General features: G+C 44.1%; 1 protein-coding gene across 16 annotated transcripts in view; it reads right to left on the bottom strand.

Annotated features, from left to right (window-relative positions):
* PPFIBP1 (PPFIA binding protein 1) overlaps positions 1–19776 on the bottom strand; it is a 213188-nt gene that overhangs the window by 48251 nt on the left and 145161 nt on the right. For 5 of the 16 annotated variants that reach the window (XM_068277609.1, XM_068277612.1, XM_068277613.1 and 2 more), the window contains 6 exons: positions 19546–19638; positions 14846–14938; positions 11156–11270; positions 7901–7933; positions 5488–5549; positions 1113–1197 (listed from right to left, as the gene is read on the bottom strand). In XM_068277609.1, coding sequence (XP_068133710.1) covers positions 1113–1197; positions 5488–5549; positions 7901–7933; positions 11156–11270; positions 14846–14938; positions 19546–19638 — 481 coding nt within the window. The remainder of the gene's footprint in view (positions 1–1112; positions 1198–5487; positions 5550–7900; positions 7934–11155; positions 11271–14845; positions 14939–19545; positions 19639–19776) is intronic. The other 11 variants (XM_068277611.1, XM_068277621.1, XM_068277616.1 and 8 more) reach the window with 5 other exon arrangements.

The following is a 19776-nucleotide window of genomic DNA, read 5'->3' as shown; positions in this document are numbered from 1 at the left end:
TGAACAAGCATGCAAATCAGATGTTTCTGACTGAAGTCTGACTAGATTAGCTGCATGGCTGTTTCAAGTTTGTGATTCAGACACTACTGCAGCCAAAGAGATCAGCAGGAGAGCCAGGCAACTGTTATTGTTTAAAAGGAAATAAATATGGCAACCTCCATATTAGGGCTGCACGGTTTTTCGGTTTAAAACCGAAACCACGGTTCGTGGCAAGACGATCTGCTGATCGTCAGTACCTTCGGTTTTTCGGTCCGTTGTCTGTAATACCTTGCTTCTGGCCCAGCTGTGCGCGAATTGGCCAGAAGCAGTGAATATGTATGACTGTTAATGAGCGGGGGGCGGATCCACTCGAGCGAGCGGCCGGGCACATACAGCAGCATTACCAATCACTGGCTAGCGATGGAATGACGGCAGTGGTAGGCGGAGCTGTACAGAGCATACAGTTCCGCCTACCGCTGCCGTCATTCCATTGCTAGCCAGTGATTGGTAATGCTGTATGTGCCCGGCCGCTCGCTCGAGTCGATCCGCCCCCCGCTCATTAACAGTCATACATATTCACTGCTTCTGGCCAATCCGCGCACAGCGGGGCCAGAAGCAATGTATTACAGACAGCAGACCGAAAAACCGAAGGTACTGACGATCAGCAGATCGTCTTGCCACGAACCGTTGTTTCGGTTTTAAACCGAAAAACCGTGCAATGCAATGCTGTATGTGCCCGGCCGCTTGCTCGAGTGGATCCGCCCCCCGCTCAGTAACACTCATACATATTCACTGCTTCGAAATTGCAATTTCTGAGAGAAAAATCACAATTTCGATTTTTCCCTAAAATCGTGCAGCCCTGCTCCCTATCCCTTTCAATTCTGGTGTCCTTTAAATAGGAATAAAAATGGCAGCCTCCACTGCTGCCAATTGCAATCACGCTGCATAAAGCATTTTCCAGCGATTGCGTTATGATTCTCATTAAATGGCATAAGAATCGCAAAAAGCAATTGCCGCAAAATCACTGATCATTGTGCAAAATCGCGCTTTGCGTTGCCGAGTGTGAATGGGGCCTTAGGCAGCTGCCTTGACAAGCTCGATGAAAGACAATGGATTAAAAAAAAAAAACTCACCTTTCTTACCATGTGCCATGACCACCATATCCTGGACTTTCTTGTACCTGTTCAAAGACTGTCTGAGCTCTTCAATTTTCTTGTCCTGAAAATAAAGTACAAATCAGAAAGCTCTTGTGTAACAGTTTTCTATCACCACTGCTTTACCACCCACATCCCTTTATTGGAAGATTGTGTCCAGTTTTAACAGTGTACAGCAGAAATCATTGCACCGATTCACATCACTCGCTGTACATGAGAGAGGTTTCAACAGCATTTTAAAGAGGAACTTCAGCCTAAACAAACATACTGTCATTAAGTTACATTAGTTATGTTAATTAAAATAGACAGGTAATATAATCTCTTACCCACACTGTTTTAAAAGAACAGACAAAGGTTTGTGATTTCATAAGGGCAGCCATGTTTTTGGTTGAAAGAAGGTGACAGGGAGCATGAGACACAGTTCCAACTGTCCTGTCTCCTGATCACCCCTCCCAGTTGCTAGGCAACGTGAACAACATAGGAAATCCCATCATGCTTTGCACAGCATCGGGGAAAAAAGCCCGGGCTGTTTTCTTTGGTGGGGCGGAGCTTAGCTAAAAATGCATCTAAAAATGAGACTTCTATGAGAAAAAAGTTCTGATGCTGTGAAACTGTTAAAGAAACACCAAGCCTTTTCAGTTCTGCTGAGTAGATTTTTAGTCCGGAGGTTCACTTTAAGGCACAGATCAACCCAGAGACAGATGACTTAATCTGATCAGAGCGGGATCTGCTTGCTGCCCATACACCGCAGGCCAATTAGCGATCAATTTTATCTCTCGGGACTCAGCCTTCTAACGCCGCCTCCGTCCGCAGCTGGCTCTGTCCTCTATCCACATACATGCGCCTCACATGGTTGCTGGCATAACGTGGGCATGTGTGTGATGTCACACACGCCCACATATACGCCAACCACATAGGGCACAAGTGTGTGGCCGGAGGAGGGAGCCAGCGGCAGACGCAGACAGGTAAAGTATACTGCACGGGGCACCTTTTACACCGGGGAGAGCGATGGGGGTTCAGTTGCTTGTCCCAATATCGCATGCTGTTACTGCCACACACCCGATCAAGCATGGCGGCCTTACACCCTCCAACATGTCTGATCGATACATGCGTCCAATTTCGGGTCAATCAGTTATGCTCTTGGCGGCACCGATTTTCATCCGATACGATTATAATAATTTAAATTAGTCGGTCGATTGCTCGCCGAGTTGCCTGATGTGTGGCCACCTTTAGACCAGTTTGGGGAAAAAGTAAGGTACACTCAGAGAAGGCTTAGAAGGTGCGCAAGCGGGAGGCTCCCCACAGCACCTGTGTTTTGATGGGCAAGGAACACAGCGATACCTTTACAGACATCAAACTGATAGCTGAAAGGATCATAAACAATCGTTTTGGCATCAGTTTATTTCCATGTACCCAGCCACCATACTTAGTAACAATTATGCTAAACTAGAGCTAACAGAAAAAAATCTGTCTGCCAGCATTATTTGTGATGTGGTCAGAGTGGTTAAAGGCCACAAAAATTGTTACAGGAAAAACAAAACACACATGGGACCCGAGCGGCAAGCTGTTTTTCTAAGCTTGGCAAACCCTAAATTAGAACCCAAAGCTCTGATTTTGTACACGGTTGCTGCAGAATTTCATCTGTTCGGGTTATTTCACAAACACTCTATTTCCCACAGTCGATTATGTTTTTTTACGCCCAATTCCAGTTCAGCCGTTACTGCGTATACTTGGAAAAAGTAGATTCCAACACAAGTCTTCCCCACCTACTGTATCACCTAAAGGTTAGGAACTGTGAGGAATTAAAGGACCACTATCGCCAAAAAAGTAGGCAGTTACAATCTGACAGAACCGACAGGTTTTGGACCAGTCCATCTCCTCATGGGGTATTCTCAAGGTTTTCAACAGCATTTCCTGAACAGCAGTTGCAAAGTCTAACTGACAAAATAGTGTGCAAGTAAGTAGGGAGGATGGCTGTTATCTTACTATTTTGGCAGTTACACTGCTGTTCAGGAAATGCTGTTGAAAACAAAGAAAACGCTGAAAATCACCTATGAGGAGATGGACTGGCCAAAAACCTGTCGGTTCTGTCAGATTTCAACTACCTACTTTTTTGCGATAGTTGTCGTTCAAGAGAACGGAAAGTTTAAAAAGGATACAATAAAACCCAAGTCTTCCCAAAGCAAATATGTCCATGTTCCCCTGAAACAAGACTGTCCGTCTATAAGGAGTATTTTCAGATGGCTCTTAAAGGATACCACAACCGAAGGGTTGTGGCAAAAGTGATTGCATCACTGGGTTGGTAGTAAGCAGCACATACCTCCTGTCCCTCCAGCCCCCCTCCGTCTTGTGCCGTTCTCACGCTATCCCTCCCGGGGTTGTGCGACTTGCTTGAACTTTGCCCCGGACATACTGCACCCTGTGCGCACAGTATGTCCTTCCCCCTTCACTTCTGGCCGGCGCATAATGCGAGGCTCAGAAGCACGCTGTCCCTTCTGTGCTGCGTGTGCGCTCCATTACACCGAGCGTCACATGACTGTTGGTCTGGATATTGTTCATTTGGCCACATGAGTACAAGTTGTGCGAACGACTTGTACTTGTTTTGAATGCGGACATATCGTGCAGCCAGTAATCCAAAGAGGGATCCGCACACAGACTTCAGGAACAAAGTGTTTATTGTTCCATATGCACCCATGTAAGACATCAACAGTCTACACCGATGATCGTTTCAGGGCCAATGCGGTCCCCTTTGTCAAGGTATTAGCAGACTGACATATACGTATATGTCAGTCTGCTAATGCCTTGACAAAGGGGATCGCATTGGCCCTGAAACGATCGTCGGTGTAGACGACTGTTGATGTCTTACATGTGTGGATATGGAACAATAAACACAGTTTGTTCCTGAAGTCTGTGTGCGGATCCCTCTTTGGATTACTGGATTGACTGCTGCAACAGCTATCCAGCACCAGCAAGCTCACTGACAGGTGTGCGGTTCTTTAGATTGAATATCGCGCAGCCTGTTCGCTTGCGTGTGCAGTATGCAAATGAGCTGGATGTTCAGTCGGTAAGTGCATGGAAAATACAAAGTCGTGCAAGCGGTTGGGAGGGTCATGGGAAAATGAGTTGAACTTACCTGGGGCTTCTAATGGTCCCCTGCAGCCACTCACCGATGCTCCGGCCCCGCCTCCGGTTCACTTCTGGAATTTCAGACTTTCAAGTCTGAAAACCACTGCGCCTGCATTGCCGTGTTTTCGCTCCCGCTGATGTCACCAGGAGTGTACTGCACAAGCACAAACCATACTGGGCCTGCGCAGTACGCTCCTAGTGACATCAGCGGGAGCGAGGACACGGCAATGCATGCGCAGTGGTTTTCAGACTTTAAAGTCTGAAATTCCAGAAGTGAACCGGAGGCGGGGCCAGAGCATCGGTGAGTGGCTGCGCGAGCACAGGATGTCTTCGGATGTCATTAGAACTTACCCGGGGCAGGTAAGTTCAACTCATTCTCCCCCGACCCCCCCTACAGTATTCCTTTAAAAGACAGGTTGACATGTTGTAAAAGAAAAAAATCCCTAAAGGGGCCCATACACTCAGACGATTTTCGGCCGATCGATAGTGAAATCTACTGGAAATCTGTTCCTAGTAAAAAATGTTCCTAAACACATCAGAGATCAGAAAATCTACTGATGATCTATCTGCTGCTAATCTAACGAGTGTATGGCCACCTTAATAGGGATTTTGAGCCAACTGATTGAGCACCTGATAAAATTAGTAGCACTATCTGTTTGTATGGGTATTGCTGGGAATACACGGTAAGATTCTGAGGCATTTATTTAGATGGCTCGATAGATAATTTCTGACAAGTCCGATCTCGCGCCCGATTCTGCATGGGGAACAATGGGAAAAGGTAAGAAAAAGGAACGGAAGATAAGAGAATCACCTGCAGAATCGAGCGCAGAAGACAATTGGGCGCGGAATCGAGCGATAATAGACCAGTGAATTCCCAGCATATGCCATGCCAAATGGTGTACTGTTGTTATTTGTTAGCTCTTCAATCAAATTGAATACTTTTTTTGCATTAACTTAGACTATTGTATAATGTCATAGTTAATTAATTCAGGGGGTGTATGTCTTGCCACTACTTTGATTCTTCTGGTGTACTGCTGTGCTGGCTACAAAGCATGTCCACCCCTGGAAATGCATAAATGGCTGAAAATGAAATTAAAAACAAATCATGAAATTACAAAACAGCCAATGTAGTATGGATATATGTTGTAAAAGATTCTTCAGACGTTTAGCTTTCCTTTAAACATTGTTGTTCTTTACTGGCCTTTAACATTATTTCTGCATTAACTACCTTCTCTTCGTTGGCTGCCATCAATGACTCCACAGCTTTCTTCATTTTCTGCACTTCCACATCTAAGAGATCAAAGCACACACACAAAAAAAAAAACATAAATATACGTAACAGTCAATGTGGTGGTAGTGGTAAAATGGGAGGAAAGGTATGTCTGTGCTCTGTCCCCATGACTGCATCATCAAAAATATAGTTCTCATTGGTTCATGCAGCTATTCTCTTTTTGGCACATAAAATAGGAGAAGTGATTACACACAGGTTCTGCTGTAAAACCATATGCTCCACGTGTGCACCGCCTGCACGGGGGATGAGAAACCGCTTTCACAAATTGTCTTCCTACGTTAATGTGTCGCCTTTTCTCCTCTGAACTCGCAGAATCTTGCAGTTGGGAAACCTGAGGGGCTCACTCATGGTTTGCCTCCAGTCTCAGAAATAGGACTGTTTATGTATGAATTCATTTTCATGTGGTGAAGCGGAGTTTTCTGTAGCACTGGTCCAATCCCTATCAATACATGCCATGCACTGATAAGGACCAGAAAGTACAAAACAGGCTGTATGCATGTTGGGTTGATTTGGCTCTGTAAAATGTACATGCTATAGCAGTGGTCCTCAAACTACGGCCCGCGTGCGGAATATGGCTTTTTCACTGGCCCCCAAACTCAAAATGTATAATTTACAGATGTGGCCCACTGCACCTTTAAATATCGGCACCCTCCATACAGAATAGCAGTGCTGGCACCACCCATCCACATACTGTAGAAGCCAGCGAGCAGTAATTTGCTGGCTTCCAATCCGATTCTGCATAAGGTGACACTGCTGTCCAATTGGATGGCAGTTTGTCACCTGGGTATGCTTCACTGTCTGGTGCACAAAGATGTTCTTCGGTGCCACTGAATGGCTGCTGCTGGGAGTTCTCCTCCGGTCATGATTTGGGGGGGGGGGGGGGGGGGGAATCAATACCTAGATTCAATGTACCATAATGTTTTTCAACATTTTATGTATGTTCCGGCCCCCCAGCAGTCTGAAGTATGTTGACCCGGCCCTTGACCAAAAAAGTTTGGGGACCCCTGTGCGATAGGCTTGTTATATATACATCAACTGACCTGGACGTGAGCCTGGCTTAGGAAGCCATCTGACACAGCCAAGACATCCAATTGCAGTTGTGATTAGGCACAGATGAGAGGAGATTAGACAGGCTAAACTCTCTAAATACATACAGGGTGCATTTCTCTATGTTTTCCTTCTGTCCTGTGCAAGAATTCAGGTCCACTTTAAAACTGAATACCTTCTGTTTTAAGAGGGTTAAAGAGAATCTGTACTCTAAAATTCTTACAATAAAATGCATACCATTCTATTCTCCTGGGCCCCTCTGAGCTGTTTCTGCCACTCCCTGCTGCAATCCTGGCTTGTAATTGCCAAAAGACATGGCTGCTAACCAGCTTGTGATAGGCTGAGAGGAGCTCAGTCTGTGACTCACACAGAGCCTGCAGGGGGCGTGGAGAGGGTGTGTATAACTGCTATCCTATCACAAGCAGAGCAGCACATTCCTGCCCGAGTGTCTGAGCCCGACAAAGCTGACAAAGGAAAGAAGATTAGTTTATATAACAGGGATAATACAGCCACTGTGCAACTAGGAAAGGCTGCAGTAAGACAGACCACATTAGAACAGGTATAGGAACTTATAGGATAGAAGAAAAGTCTGAAAATGTTGTTACAGAGTCTCTTTAATGACACTCATCGTAGCTTTTTATAAAGAGGGCTTTTTTGTCTCTCTCATCACCCTATACTTTCCTAGTGGTTCTGGGTCACCATGAGCTATATGGGCTTGGTGTACATATTGTGAAGATGAGAACTCTTATCAATAGGAATTATTTTCATTACATTTAGAAATTTCCCACAAAGTGGTGTAAGAGCGTTTCTGCTTTCTCCTGCATGGTCACCATTTCTCCTGGCAATGAATAAGTGTCCTCACCCTGTTTAGCTATATATTTTCTGAAGCCAACTGTCTAATTGCGATAGAAGTCTGTGGTGAATATGAGGCAAATGGATGAATGATAACTTTGTTTAGGAGTAACTAGCAGAAGCGCAGCTGCCCTATGGGTCAGGTGACGTACGCATGCCACCTCACGTCTAAGCAAGTCAGCACCCGCTACACACAAAGCACTTATGTTAGCACCTCACCCCACCAACACTGACACCTACAGGTTAAAGTCTACACACCATCTTCCCCATTTTAATTACATCTCCTTATTTTCAAATGATCTCTATGTTCGTGATACAAAAAAAAAAAAAAAATGTAGGCCAACCAAACACAAGAGCCAGATTAATATGGCAGGAGTGACGGCATGCAAATGGTGGGAAGGAAAGCTGTAAGGATGCAACACTGTTGGTGGAAAATGAGCCATTATCTTACTTTTGTCCTTCAGTGTCTTTTTAAGAGTTTCATCTGTGCAAAGAAATTTAGAAAGGTTTAACGGTTAGACCCTGATAAGTTTAACGCTACCCAAAGTACATCAAATAACAAAAAATAGAGTTAGCATGTTGGGCTGTTAGAGAGGAATAGAGTCCGGGGCTTGAAGGACACAAGCGTTTGAAAAAGGAATTAATATTTTTGTCTATGGTAAATAGATTCTCATATGTACAACCAGGGGCGTAACTAGAAATTACTAGGCCCCCCTGCAAAACATTGGATGGGGCCCCCTCCTTTCAGGACAGAGCACTCGGGGAAGGGTAGAGAGGTTGGGGGCTGGATGTTGTACAGAAGTGCCTGCTGCACAATTAATAGGTTCTGTCTACAAATCTTTGTGTGCAAAACTTTGTATGATTCCTTATCAGTGGCTGAGTAGATGCAGTCATTAAACAATTTTACAGAGAGCAGAACATTTTTTTCTCTCCTTGCCCTTAGTTGTCAGTCTCTCAGGATGGGGCCCCCTGCGGCTTCCGGGCCCCCCCTGCGGCTGCATCCTTTGCAGGGTCTATTGTGTACAACCCTATGTGCCATTTCTTTATGTACGAGTTACTGCCCTCTCAGAATCAAAAGGCATTGCAAAGAGCTTCCACAGCAATACTCCAAATGGGAAGTACACAGTAACAAATGCTAATAGTTGCCTTTTTTTCCTTTGAATTTTATTACATTTAGAACTGAAATATTTACGGGTGTTTAAAAAAAAAAAAAAGAGAATGAAAGGACCACCATCACAAAAAATATAAAGAATTAAAATACATGTGTACACGCTGTAATTGGCATACGATTTTGGAACCTTTTTGGGACAGAGTAAGAAAAGATCCGTCTCTAATCAGGTTCTAATCTGAGAGGGATCTATATGTTGGCCAAATCAGGGGCCATCTTTAAGTGAATGGGCACATTAAGACCGTGCTCAACATGCATCACAGCTCTGCAACAAACTGCAGTCTACAGGCTAACAAAAAATACTGCTGTCCATAACTTGCCCATAACTGGTACTCTCTGTGCTTGTTTTACAAAACCTTGTTGAAGGCAAAAGAGCACTATTTGAAAGGCAGATATACTTTCACTAGGCATTCAGATTTAAAGATTATCTAAACAGTAAATCAAACAAAATAAATTATAAAAGAAATCATGTAAAATCAGTGCAAATTATAAGTGTTGATTTAGAAAAACTTAAATCTCTGTGTACACCATTGCATGCAGGCGTAGTAAAGGATATATCTGGGAAGTCGGGGAAAAAACAGATTTACCTACCTGGGGCTTCCTCCAGCCCATGGAAGCACGTGTGCCCCTCGCTGCAGCTCCGCTCCACACTGGTTTCCTGGGAGCGCGATAGCAAGTGGCAGCTGCTGCGGAGGGGACCCTGGCTTGGAACAGAGCTGCAGTGAGGAACACATAGGCTTCCAGGGGCTGGAGGTAGCCCCAGGTAAGAAAAATCTGTTTTCCCCTAATTTCCCAGATGTATCCTTTACAAGCACTTGTTTTTTCTTGCTACCAGAGTCAGGGCCTCCCCCAGCTACTTTCTGTGACTAGAGGCCCCACCACCTCATGGTTTCTACTGTGTAGGAATTCTGGAAAATGTAGTCTGGCATAATCTATGGTTTATCTTACTTCATGTTTCACATGTGCATGAATGATTGACCCACTCAACTGCTGCCACAGGATCACAGGCTAAATGAACTTCCAGTCACTTTTGTAGTCCATGAAAACGCTAATCAGTTCTTCACCTTGCTTCAGTGTGTCTACATTCACTTACTATCCTGATTACTATTAGAATTTGCCTTTTAAAACCCATTTTGGATTAGCGGAACTTTAATATACACTAACAATCATTAATTGACCACTCTCCTCAGTACCTCCTTTCCCATTTAAATACTGGTCCCTCAAAAGGTTAAGCACAGCTTCCCTTGCCTTTGTTTAAAACGTACTACTGTAGATAACTTTCTACAACTTTTTGTATACTAATGAACTGACCAAAGCATGCTTTTAAAATGAAAATATTTTGCAAAAATTCGAGGCATTTTCGTGCATCCTCCCCACCATGACCTCTTTAGAGGGTTTTGTTACGGTTAACACCATCAAGGAACAGTTCTATGTCTGCAAATTTGTATTTAGCATTCACGTGTGTGAAATTTGCCACAGAAGGCATATTATCATTACTCTGCTGGCCTGTACATTGTTGGTGCGGAGAGACGCAGAGACAGGCAGGCTCCGGCGGCGGCCGAGCGTAAACGCAGCCATTGTCCTCTGACACGCACATGAAGGGCTTGTGTGATGCTTGGCCTGGAGTTACAGAGCACTGGTCCAAAATAAACAGCCAGTGCTTACTTATAGAACAGCTCTGAGGATCTCCCACAGGTCAGACCAACTATCATTGTCGAGCACATGGATCAAAGACGACACTAAGCTGTACCAAAATATGCACTTTTTATTATACTCTAATTTTTTTCTTTTGTACCACAAAGAAAAATGGCATCTTAAAGGACAAGTATCGTGAAAAATTCTAAAATTAAAAATAATTACATATAAAACGTATATTTGTCGCAGAGTAAAATGTACTATAAATTACTTTTCTCCCATCTTCTACACATGGAAATATGTGACCTCACACGACGGACGCAAACGATGGCTGAAATGATTGTGGTATTATTTGAGAGAGTTGAGTATCTAATGATCTGCTCCGCTGTGACTGTCATGATTGCCACGTCACGAAAGATGATCACGCAAACGTACTCACGGTTGGGAAAAATAACAGAAGCGATTGCTTGTTGCAGAAGAAGTCGCAAGTCTCTGAGAAAATAGTAGCAAAAATCATGTCGTGGTGAAGGGCCTTTACAGTAGGTAGTGAAAATCTGACAGATCGGTCAGGTTTTGGGCTAGTCCATCCTCTCATGGGGGATTTTCAGTTATTTCTTTACTTACAAAAGCATTTACTTAACTGCAGTGGCTCAGAGCAAGTGCCAAAACTTGTAGGGAGATCAGCATCTTTGTATGGATTTCTTCTACTAAGTACTTTTGTAAAGAATAAAAAGGTAGTACTGGGAATCTTCCATAAGGAGAAGGACTAGTCTAAGATCTGTCAGCTTTTTATTACCTACTGTGACAGCAACATATGAAAAAAGTAATTTATAGTACAATAAACTCTTGTATACGCTACAACTGTAAAAGATAGAGAGATGAAGCTAAATGTGGGTTCCGCACCTCTGTCACCTGCTCCTCGGCTCTCCAGCACCACCGGCCCGTCCACATTCTCCCTCAGCTTCTTTATATCAGCTTCCTTGTGCTCCAGCTCTTCCTTCAGCATGGCCAGCTCATCCTGCAGGAGCACAGAACATAGTCACACTCCCAGAAGACCACAGGACAGGCTCAACACTACTACAGCTATCCTATAACAAAATGGCCTGCGCTACAATACGTCTGGGGAGGGAAAAATTCATGAAAAGCAAAAAATAATAATAATAATAAAGAATCCAGTGTAAAGAAAAGAATACAATTAAACTGATAATGTTGCTGACATTTTACTGTATTCCCCAGCAAATCGCTAGGGCGTTACAGTACCAGTCAATTCCCAGCAACTGCTGCCTTGTGCCAAACCCTGCTCTAACATGTACTGTCTTCATCTTAAGTGTCAGGCATTTTCTCTGTGTAATAACCAAATGCCTGGTGCAAGTAGTAATTAACCCCTAGTGTTTCAGCTATGTAATAGCCGAATCACCAACACCAAAATCACCCATTGATTTTAATGGTTTTGAGTGCAGAGAGTGAGAGAGGAAGCCTAAGGTAGGTAGTGAGAGAGAGAGAGAGAGAGAGAGAGACCAAAAAAGACCATGGAGAGGGAGGGACACACATGAGAGTTCAGAGAGTTAGTGTAAGAGAGACCAAGAAAGCATGGAGAAGGGGAAGAGAAAGCAACAGGATAGCAAAGAGACAGTCCATGAGCATGAGGAAGAAAGACATATCTGGTAGAGGAGAGAGGGAAAGATTGTGAAAAAGACAGCATGGAAGGGGTGTGGGAGTGTGTGTGTAGGGGGAGGGGGGGGGGGGTGTTGGAGAGAAAGAGACCACGTGTGGAGGTGAGTCAATTTGATAAAAAGAGGGAGTGACAGAGGGTAAGAGACTGGAACTAGACAAAAAAAGGAAAAAAAAAAGTGTAAGTGAAAGACTACGTGAGAGAATACAAGAGACGGCAAACTTAACTCAAACCACTGGAATTGAAATGATTCTAAACTGAAATGTGACCAATCAGGTCATTTCTGCTACCGGAACCAACCCATCACATGTTTTTTTTTCACAACATTTAAAATCCGCATTTACATAAACAGAGCAAAAACATGCCTTCATGCATCAACACACACAGATGTAGGATGGATGAACAGAAAACAAAATGAAAATTTTTCCAAAGGCCAAAGAAAGAAATCCTACATTTTCTAAAGAATCACAAGGTTGACAGGTCAGAACCAGGACAGTTCAGATGAACAGATAATGGAGGCCTTTCTTTCCTGTGAGATAAAGCCCATCATCTCAGTCCTGCTCCTAAAGATCTCTGGAGGGGAGAGCAGGATGGGCCCAATATAGTCAGATCTGTCCACCATTCATTTTATGTTAGCCATACAGGTTCTAAAAAGCCTTTCGTACTGTATTTTTTTACATGAGATCGGCAACAGCAAACAACGTAAATCAGTTCATAACAGGTTGCATTTCTAAAATAAAAAATCCAATAACATACAAACATGCCACACATATGGGTAACACCACGGCAAACCTTGCATTTATATTTTCCATTATCAGCATATTTAACAAGCTGAAATTAACACGAGGAACAAACCATAAAACACACACAGAAAAGTTAAAACTGAACTTTGGGGTTAGCTAACCACAGTCGAGATGTATATCATGTAGAAGGGGTTTGGTGCATCTTGTAGGGACCAAGAGCAGCTAAATGAGAAGTAGAGAGAGACCAGGAGCTCAATGTTGCAGTATCGTTGGATAGAAGGGGATGAAAGTATATAGGATTATACACTTACAAAGGTGGATTGCAGTTCCTGCAGCCATCGTATAAGCCTGAGGGGAATTCACCGTCCCCGCTCAGTGCTCCAGGTTCTGCCGAGTCTAGGATGGTTCAATACACTTTTCAAAAAACTGTAAAGCTATTACCTCCAAACGAGGTCTGACTGATAGAAGGAGGTGACCAAAATATATGGATGTTAAAACTTTAAAACATAACGTGTAAACTAGAGGTAATCGCTTACCTCTCCAGAAGATACAAACACCAGTTTAACTGGAAAAACATTTATTCAAAAATTTGACGTTTTTGATGGGTCATGGCCCGCTTCCTCAGGTCAATACAAAAATGCTTTAGCAGCATAAGGAGAAGAGGCACTACAGACACTGAATGAGGACGGTGTGTCGGGTTTGGCGTCAGGCAGCGCTGCCAGGAGCCGGCCAACGCACAAGGTTGAGCCCCTTAAAACTCAGAAAGCTTTTAATAAGTTTCAGCTTGTAAATGTGTGCATTCACCTTTCAATCAGCTTCCAACTAAACTGTCTGACACAAAATTGCTGTTCACCCCCTTGATATTATTATTATTCCCTATGAAAATAGGGGATACTCCCTTCCAGCACAGTCATAGCATATAATCAAGCAGATTGCATTTTTTTTCAGAGAGTAGAGTTGGTAGCAGATTTAAAAGGTGAGGTGCTTTTAATTTCATTTATATTGTGTACTTGACTATTGGGCCTTGGAGATTATCCCAACAGAAAAGAATAGCATTTGTTTTGTACAGTTAAGGTGCCCATACACTCGTCAGATTGGCAGCAGATAGATAAGAAATGCATCTGATGATCTATCTGATGCGTTTTTAGAACATTTTTTACCAGGATAGAATTCCAATAGATTTCAGTTTGAAATCTATTGAAATTCGATCTGATGGCATTTTTTTGCCATCAGATTTCCATTAAGGCCAATGCAAAATGATAAGCAATCTCATCAGATCGACCTAAATTTTCCATCCTGCCAGTTCGACAGAAATCCATCGAAATCGATCGAAATCGGCCGTCGATCGGTCGATTGGCCAACCGATTTTCAATCGATCAATCGATCGATCGGCCAGAAAATCAGCTCAGTGTATGGGCCCCTTAAGAGTAGGACTCTCCTTATGAGGGACACTTTGGTGCAGTCAGTGAGCTGGAGTGCATTTAAATTGCAGGACCAAGAGCCCCTGTCATTTTTCCTTTCTTTGTGTGCTGCAGCCCGTTGTATTTATATATTTTGTATGTGGAGGTAGGAACTCCATGGCTGCATACATGCATTGCATAAAATCGCATTACATTGTATGTTTTTTACCCAGTATTGGCAGGTTCAACTTTCCTTTTTAGGCTCCTTGCACACTGGCCCGCAGGTGCCATTCAAGTCTATGGAGAACAGCACAGGTCACGTGATGCGGCACACTGGATGTATCCAAATCGCCGCAATAATGCAAGTCAATGGGCAATGCAGGCAGTGTGCATGACAGGGACGCTGTGCGACGCGTTGCGCATGCGCAAACAGACTGGGATCTCAGAGATTTACGTCCTGCCAAGCAGGAAGTACATCAATAGCCGGGGGCGGGCCTATGTATATGACCCTGTTGCTTCACCATGACGCAGGATCATATGAAGTCTCATTTCTGTGCTGCAATGAAGTGTGTGCAAACATCGCAAAAATCCAGTGTAAAACCGGCTTTAAAGAAACCTTAACCTACTCTAATCTTTAATAAGGGCATTATGGGACACGGGGGGACACAAGTGGTGTTGGGGGGACAATACAGCAGACATGCTGGGGAGCACAAACTGCAAGCCTGTAAAACGATCAGACAGGAAATGCAGGCTGCAGGCAGTAACGGCGGTACAACACCTTTAGCGTTCCGCACTTGTTCTCCATCCGTTGCTTCTCATATTGCATCTGACCCACCTTGATTTTCATGCTAGAAAGCTTGGCCATTAGAGACTGGTAACAGAGAGAGCAATGAGAGAGCGCAATGAGGGATAGTGAGAGCAAGAAAGGGCAAGAGAGCAAAGAAGAGGAAGAAAGCGCAAAAACTCACACACAGCTGTGACAGGATGTTCTAAATCACACAGTAAAGAGACCAGGGCTCCTACTTACCAGTGACTGCAACACAAGAGCTCAGGTACTTAGACTCCAATCACTGAGGGCCAAACAACCCCCCCCCCCCACACACACACTTTATTATTCATAGACTGGAGTAAATGAGGTAAGGTGTGGATCACCAAGTAACACACTGCCTATGCAAGAATTCTGGTATCAACAAAGCTCATGAAGCTGGGAAATTGACAACTTTGATCTAAATGGAAGGTTAAAGTAGAAAACAAAGCTTAACGTTGACCCGAGCTCTTGCAAAAACAGACTTAAAAGTGCTTATTACACATAGAAATGCTGTAGAAATAAACTGCACTGAGCGGTGTTTGTTTATTTAGATACAGTTCAGTGTATAGGTGCGTACACACGCCTGATTAATTCAAACGACGGCACGTCAGACCCACCCACGGGGCGGCTGCTCTAGCGACAGTTTTCCTGTGTGTACAGTCTGTCAGGAGGCTGATAAGGCTGGTTTAGACAGATCCACTGAGCCATGTACAGGAAAGACCGATGCTTTAACCCTTCCTTTGCTCCCTGAAAGTTCATCCAGTAAAATTTCAGGGCTTTTTTTGGGGATTTCTCTGTATCATAAAGTAATTTTTCCCTGATTGTTTCCATAATGTCCCTAATTTTTTAGAGCAGAGAGGAAGTTCTGAGCTCAGACCCATTAAAGCAGACCTGGACTCAGAACTTCCTCTCTGCTCTAAAAGATACCCGGCCAACAGCATAATAACCTTTACAGGAAAATGTTTCTTTGTTACAGCTGTTACAATTCCTGCAATACATTTGCAGTGTATCTACTTCCTGCTTCCATGGAAGCAGACATATTGTTAAAGCGTCTGTGCCACCCCCCCCCCCCCCCTTTGAGAAAGCCGGAAGTCCGGCGAAACATGTCAGGACAGCGTGGCTTAGCGTCCTGAGGCTGTCCGCACCTGCCTGCTATGTCACTTTGCGCTGCCTGACCACCTCATCCCTAGGCTGGACTCTGCCCTCCCCAGCACGTCTTTCCATCTTGGAGTGGGATCCTAGGCATTGTGCATGCAAACTACTCGAGGAGCGATGTTACACACCTGCTGCTTGTTACAGGACTGAGCTGCCTTTACTTTCTACATCTTCCTCTGCATACCCGGACTGGAGCTGATGAGACACCACTACCTGGTACTGTATGCAATGCCCTAGTTTGGAGTATATGTTATGTTCACGCTCTGCTCCGCATGTTGGCAGCTTACAGTGTCTCGCTCCTGCTTATGCTGTGATGAACTCTGCTTTGCTCTTTCACAATTTTGCAGCTCATCGTTGCTTCCTGCTAGTGCTTTTGGAACTGTCTGCCTAAATATGGGTATTGGAAGAGAACTTTCTTGTTCTGGCTAACCACTCCCCTCCTTACATTTGCTTGTTTGCTTTGCTGGGCTCGGCTAGTTTTTGCCTTATATTTACCAACTACTGACATCGAATGGACTTTCCACCTAGGAACTTTTATTGGAACTATCCAATTCGAATCAGCCGAAATGTAAGTCTCTATGTCTGAGCTATCATTACCATAATTATTAGGGGGCCAGGAATGTTTGGGTATGTGCAAATGTTGGTATGAGTGGGCAGTGTGTTGACAGCCAGTGGGCTGTTTTTGCTATTTTAAATGTGTGATTTTTTTATTGTGTATTCAATTTTGATAATTAATAAAACATTTTTGATATCTTTCTTTAAAACAAGTGTCTTGGTTGCTTGGAGCATATGCCCCGCAGTAGTACCTCCTAAGTTGTTTCGCTGATATTGTTAAAGCAGACCTGTACTCAATGCTCTCTCTGCTATAAAAGATACAAAACAGCATAACCACCTTTAAACAAAACAAAAAAACATTTCTTAGTAAAAATCCTAAAATAAATCTGCACTATTTCTACTTCCTGATTCATGGAAGCAGACATATGGTTAACATCCTGTGCTTTCAGATGAGCTTATCTGCCATCACTGCCGTGGCAACTGACCCGGGGAGAGATCAAATTACAACTTGTGATTAGACACAAATGAGGGGGAATTAAACAGGCTAAACTATCTAAATACATACAGGGTGCATTTCTCTAGGTTTTCCTTCTGTCCTGTGCAAGAGTTCAGGTCCACTTTAACATCCTGTGCTTTCAAATTAGCCTCTCTGCGGTGGCAGTCAGCTGGCACAGCTGAGGGATCAAATTACAACTTGTGATTAGACATAGATGAGGGGGAATTAAACAGGCTAAACTCTCTAAAGGTGGACATACACTGGTCGATTTGCCATCAGATTCGACCAACAGATAGATCCCTCTCTGATCGAATCTGATCAGAGGGATCGTATGGCTGCCTTTACTGCAAACAGATTGTGATTCGATTTCAGCATGAAACCGATCACAATCTGTGGTGGTGTTGCTGCCCCCCTGCGCATACGTCACCTGATCCGGCCGGCGCGTGTCCCCGCTGTCATTGCAGTCTCTTCTCCGCTGAGTTCCGGACCGGTAGGCTTCACTTCTATCTGTCCGGGGAAGCTTAAACAGTAGAGGGCGCTCTAGTGTTTAAACTTCCTGCTGGGACAGGAAGTTCAGTGAAGCTGCAGCCCTGGAGCCCAGCGGAGAAGAGGCAGCGGTGATCGGGAGGACTCGCGCCGGCCGGAGCAGGTAATGTATTATTGCCGCTGTATTGCGTCGGTCGTCGGGCATTCGAACGCCGCTATCGACGCACTCCCGACCCGCCGGTGGTCGAGCAAAATCTTCCGCACGGACTGCTCGACGGGAACGATTGATTTCGGACGGAAATAAATTATTTGCGTTTGCGCAATGATTTCACAGCAGATTCGATCACAGTGATCGAATCTGCTGTATATCAGCGGGAAAATAGTTAGGTGTATGGGCCCCTTTAATCAGTGATGCCCATTGGGTAGACAGCAATCTACCGGTAGATCAAAAAGCACTTCTTGGTATATCCCGACTGCACTACATTTTCCATCCTGTATATACAAGTGTGCTTCTAAAATCGTCCAGTTAGATCATTTTGACTTGCTAATTTTTAAAGTAGCTCACAAGCCGAATAAGGGTGGGCACCTCTGCTCTAAATACATACAGGGTGCATTTCTCTCTGTTTTCCTTCTGTCCTGTGCAAGAATTCAGGTCCACTTTAAAGGACAACTGAAATGGGAGGTAGACGGAGACTGCCACATTCATTGCCTCTTAAGCAATACAAGTTGCCTGTCAGCCCTGCTGATTTATTTGGTGGCAGTAGTGTCTGAATCAGACCAGAAACAAGCATGCAGCTAATCTTGTCAGATCTGACAATGTCAGAAACCTCTGATCTGCTCCATGCTTGTTCAGGGTCTAGGGCAAAAAGTATTAGAGGCAAAGGATCAACAGGAGAGCCAGGTAACTGATATTACTTAAAAGGAAATAAATATGCAGCCTACATATACCTCACACTTTAGTTGTCCTTTATGGTGGCCACACATGTTACAATTTTTTAGTTGACTGGAAGATTTGAAGAAATCGTTTAGATTTAACACACACGTGTGTGAATGCACCTAGATGTCAGCCTCTTGCTGCAGTGCTCCATTTAGGTCACATAACCAAAAATTTGAAGCAAAATTCTTAGTTGCAGAGGCCCCAAAAGACAGAAAAAAAGATGTGGGCACTAGGGATAGTCGATGAGATGCAGATTAGGCCTGAAAGATAAATCGAATTTAAACCGAAATCGAGATCACCAAGATCACAATTTTAGAATCGTCAAAACGGGAGTATCGCGATGCCATCATTTCCACATAGGGGAAGTTTGAAGAAGCGGCTTCATACTTCCCCCAAGTACCAGCGAGCGTGGCCTGCAGCATCGGCAGTGTTGGACATACCTTCCGCACAAACCCAACCCTGTCCGGCCTCCATTGCTGTCTGTCTGCTCTTGTGCACGGCATACTTCCTGGTTCCTGTATGTCACATGACATACAGGAAGTATTCCATGCATTAGATCCTGCAGGAGAAGAAGTGGATATGCGGGCATCACTGAACTTGTGCTGGAAGGTATATCTAGCACTGCCGCAGCTTGGGGGACAGAGGGGCTACAGAGAGAGACCCAGAGGGGACACAAAGGGGGCACAAATCGAGAATCAAAATCATGATTTCGGACAGAAATCGCTCCATTCAATTTTTTCCTAAAATCGTTCAGGCCTAATGCAGATAGTTCCAAGTTGTTGCAGTGTAGTGGAAATTTGGTATGCAAATGTATGCAGCTTGACAATGTACCACTTGAAATCCACTTTGGCTGAATTCGATTGGTCCATCAATTTGCATACATTTGAATAATCCTGCAGATTTGTATCTCGTTGACCATCCCTAGTAGGCACTCTGTTACTGAGCGGTGACATGGTATATTTAGGCCTGCTGTGACTGGAATTGGGATTTAAATCTCATAAAAACTTTCTAAGCACACAGCAGGAGGAATAATGGTTATACCTTGGTGGACTTGAGTTTCTTCTCGTATTGCGTCCGCTCATTTTCCATTTCCACCACTCGGAGGCGCAGCTCATTCATCTCCTGCACCAAGCCCTAGACAGAAAAGACATCCAAATATTCAGTCACCAACCTGCAACCACAGTATGAGGCCAGAGCATAGGAGGCGACCATCTGAGTGGTGCATTTCAAATTCGATTACAAAAATGTTTCATTTTTGCAGCGTACCAATCA

This window comes from Hyperolius riggenbachi, chromosome 3 (genome assembly GCF_040937935.1).
Source record: "Hyperolius riggenbachi isolate aHypRig1 chromosome 3, aHypRig1.pri, whole genome shotgun sequence".
Classification (NCBI taxonomy): Eukaryota; Metazoa; Chordata; class Amphibia; order Anura; family Hyperoliidae; genus Hyperolius; species Hyperolius riggenbachi.
Note: the sequence above shows the minus strand (reverse complement) of the source record. Positions and strands in the feature narration are given on the sequence as shown.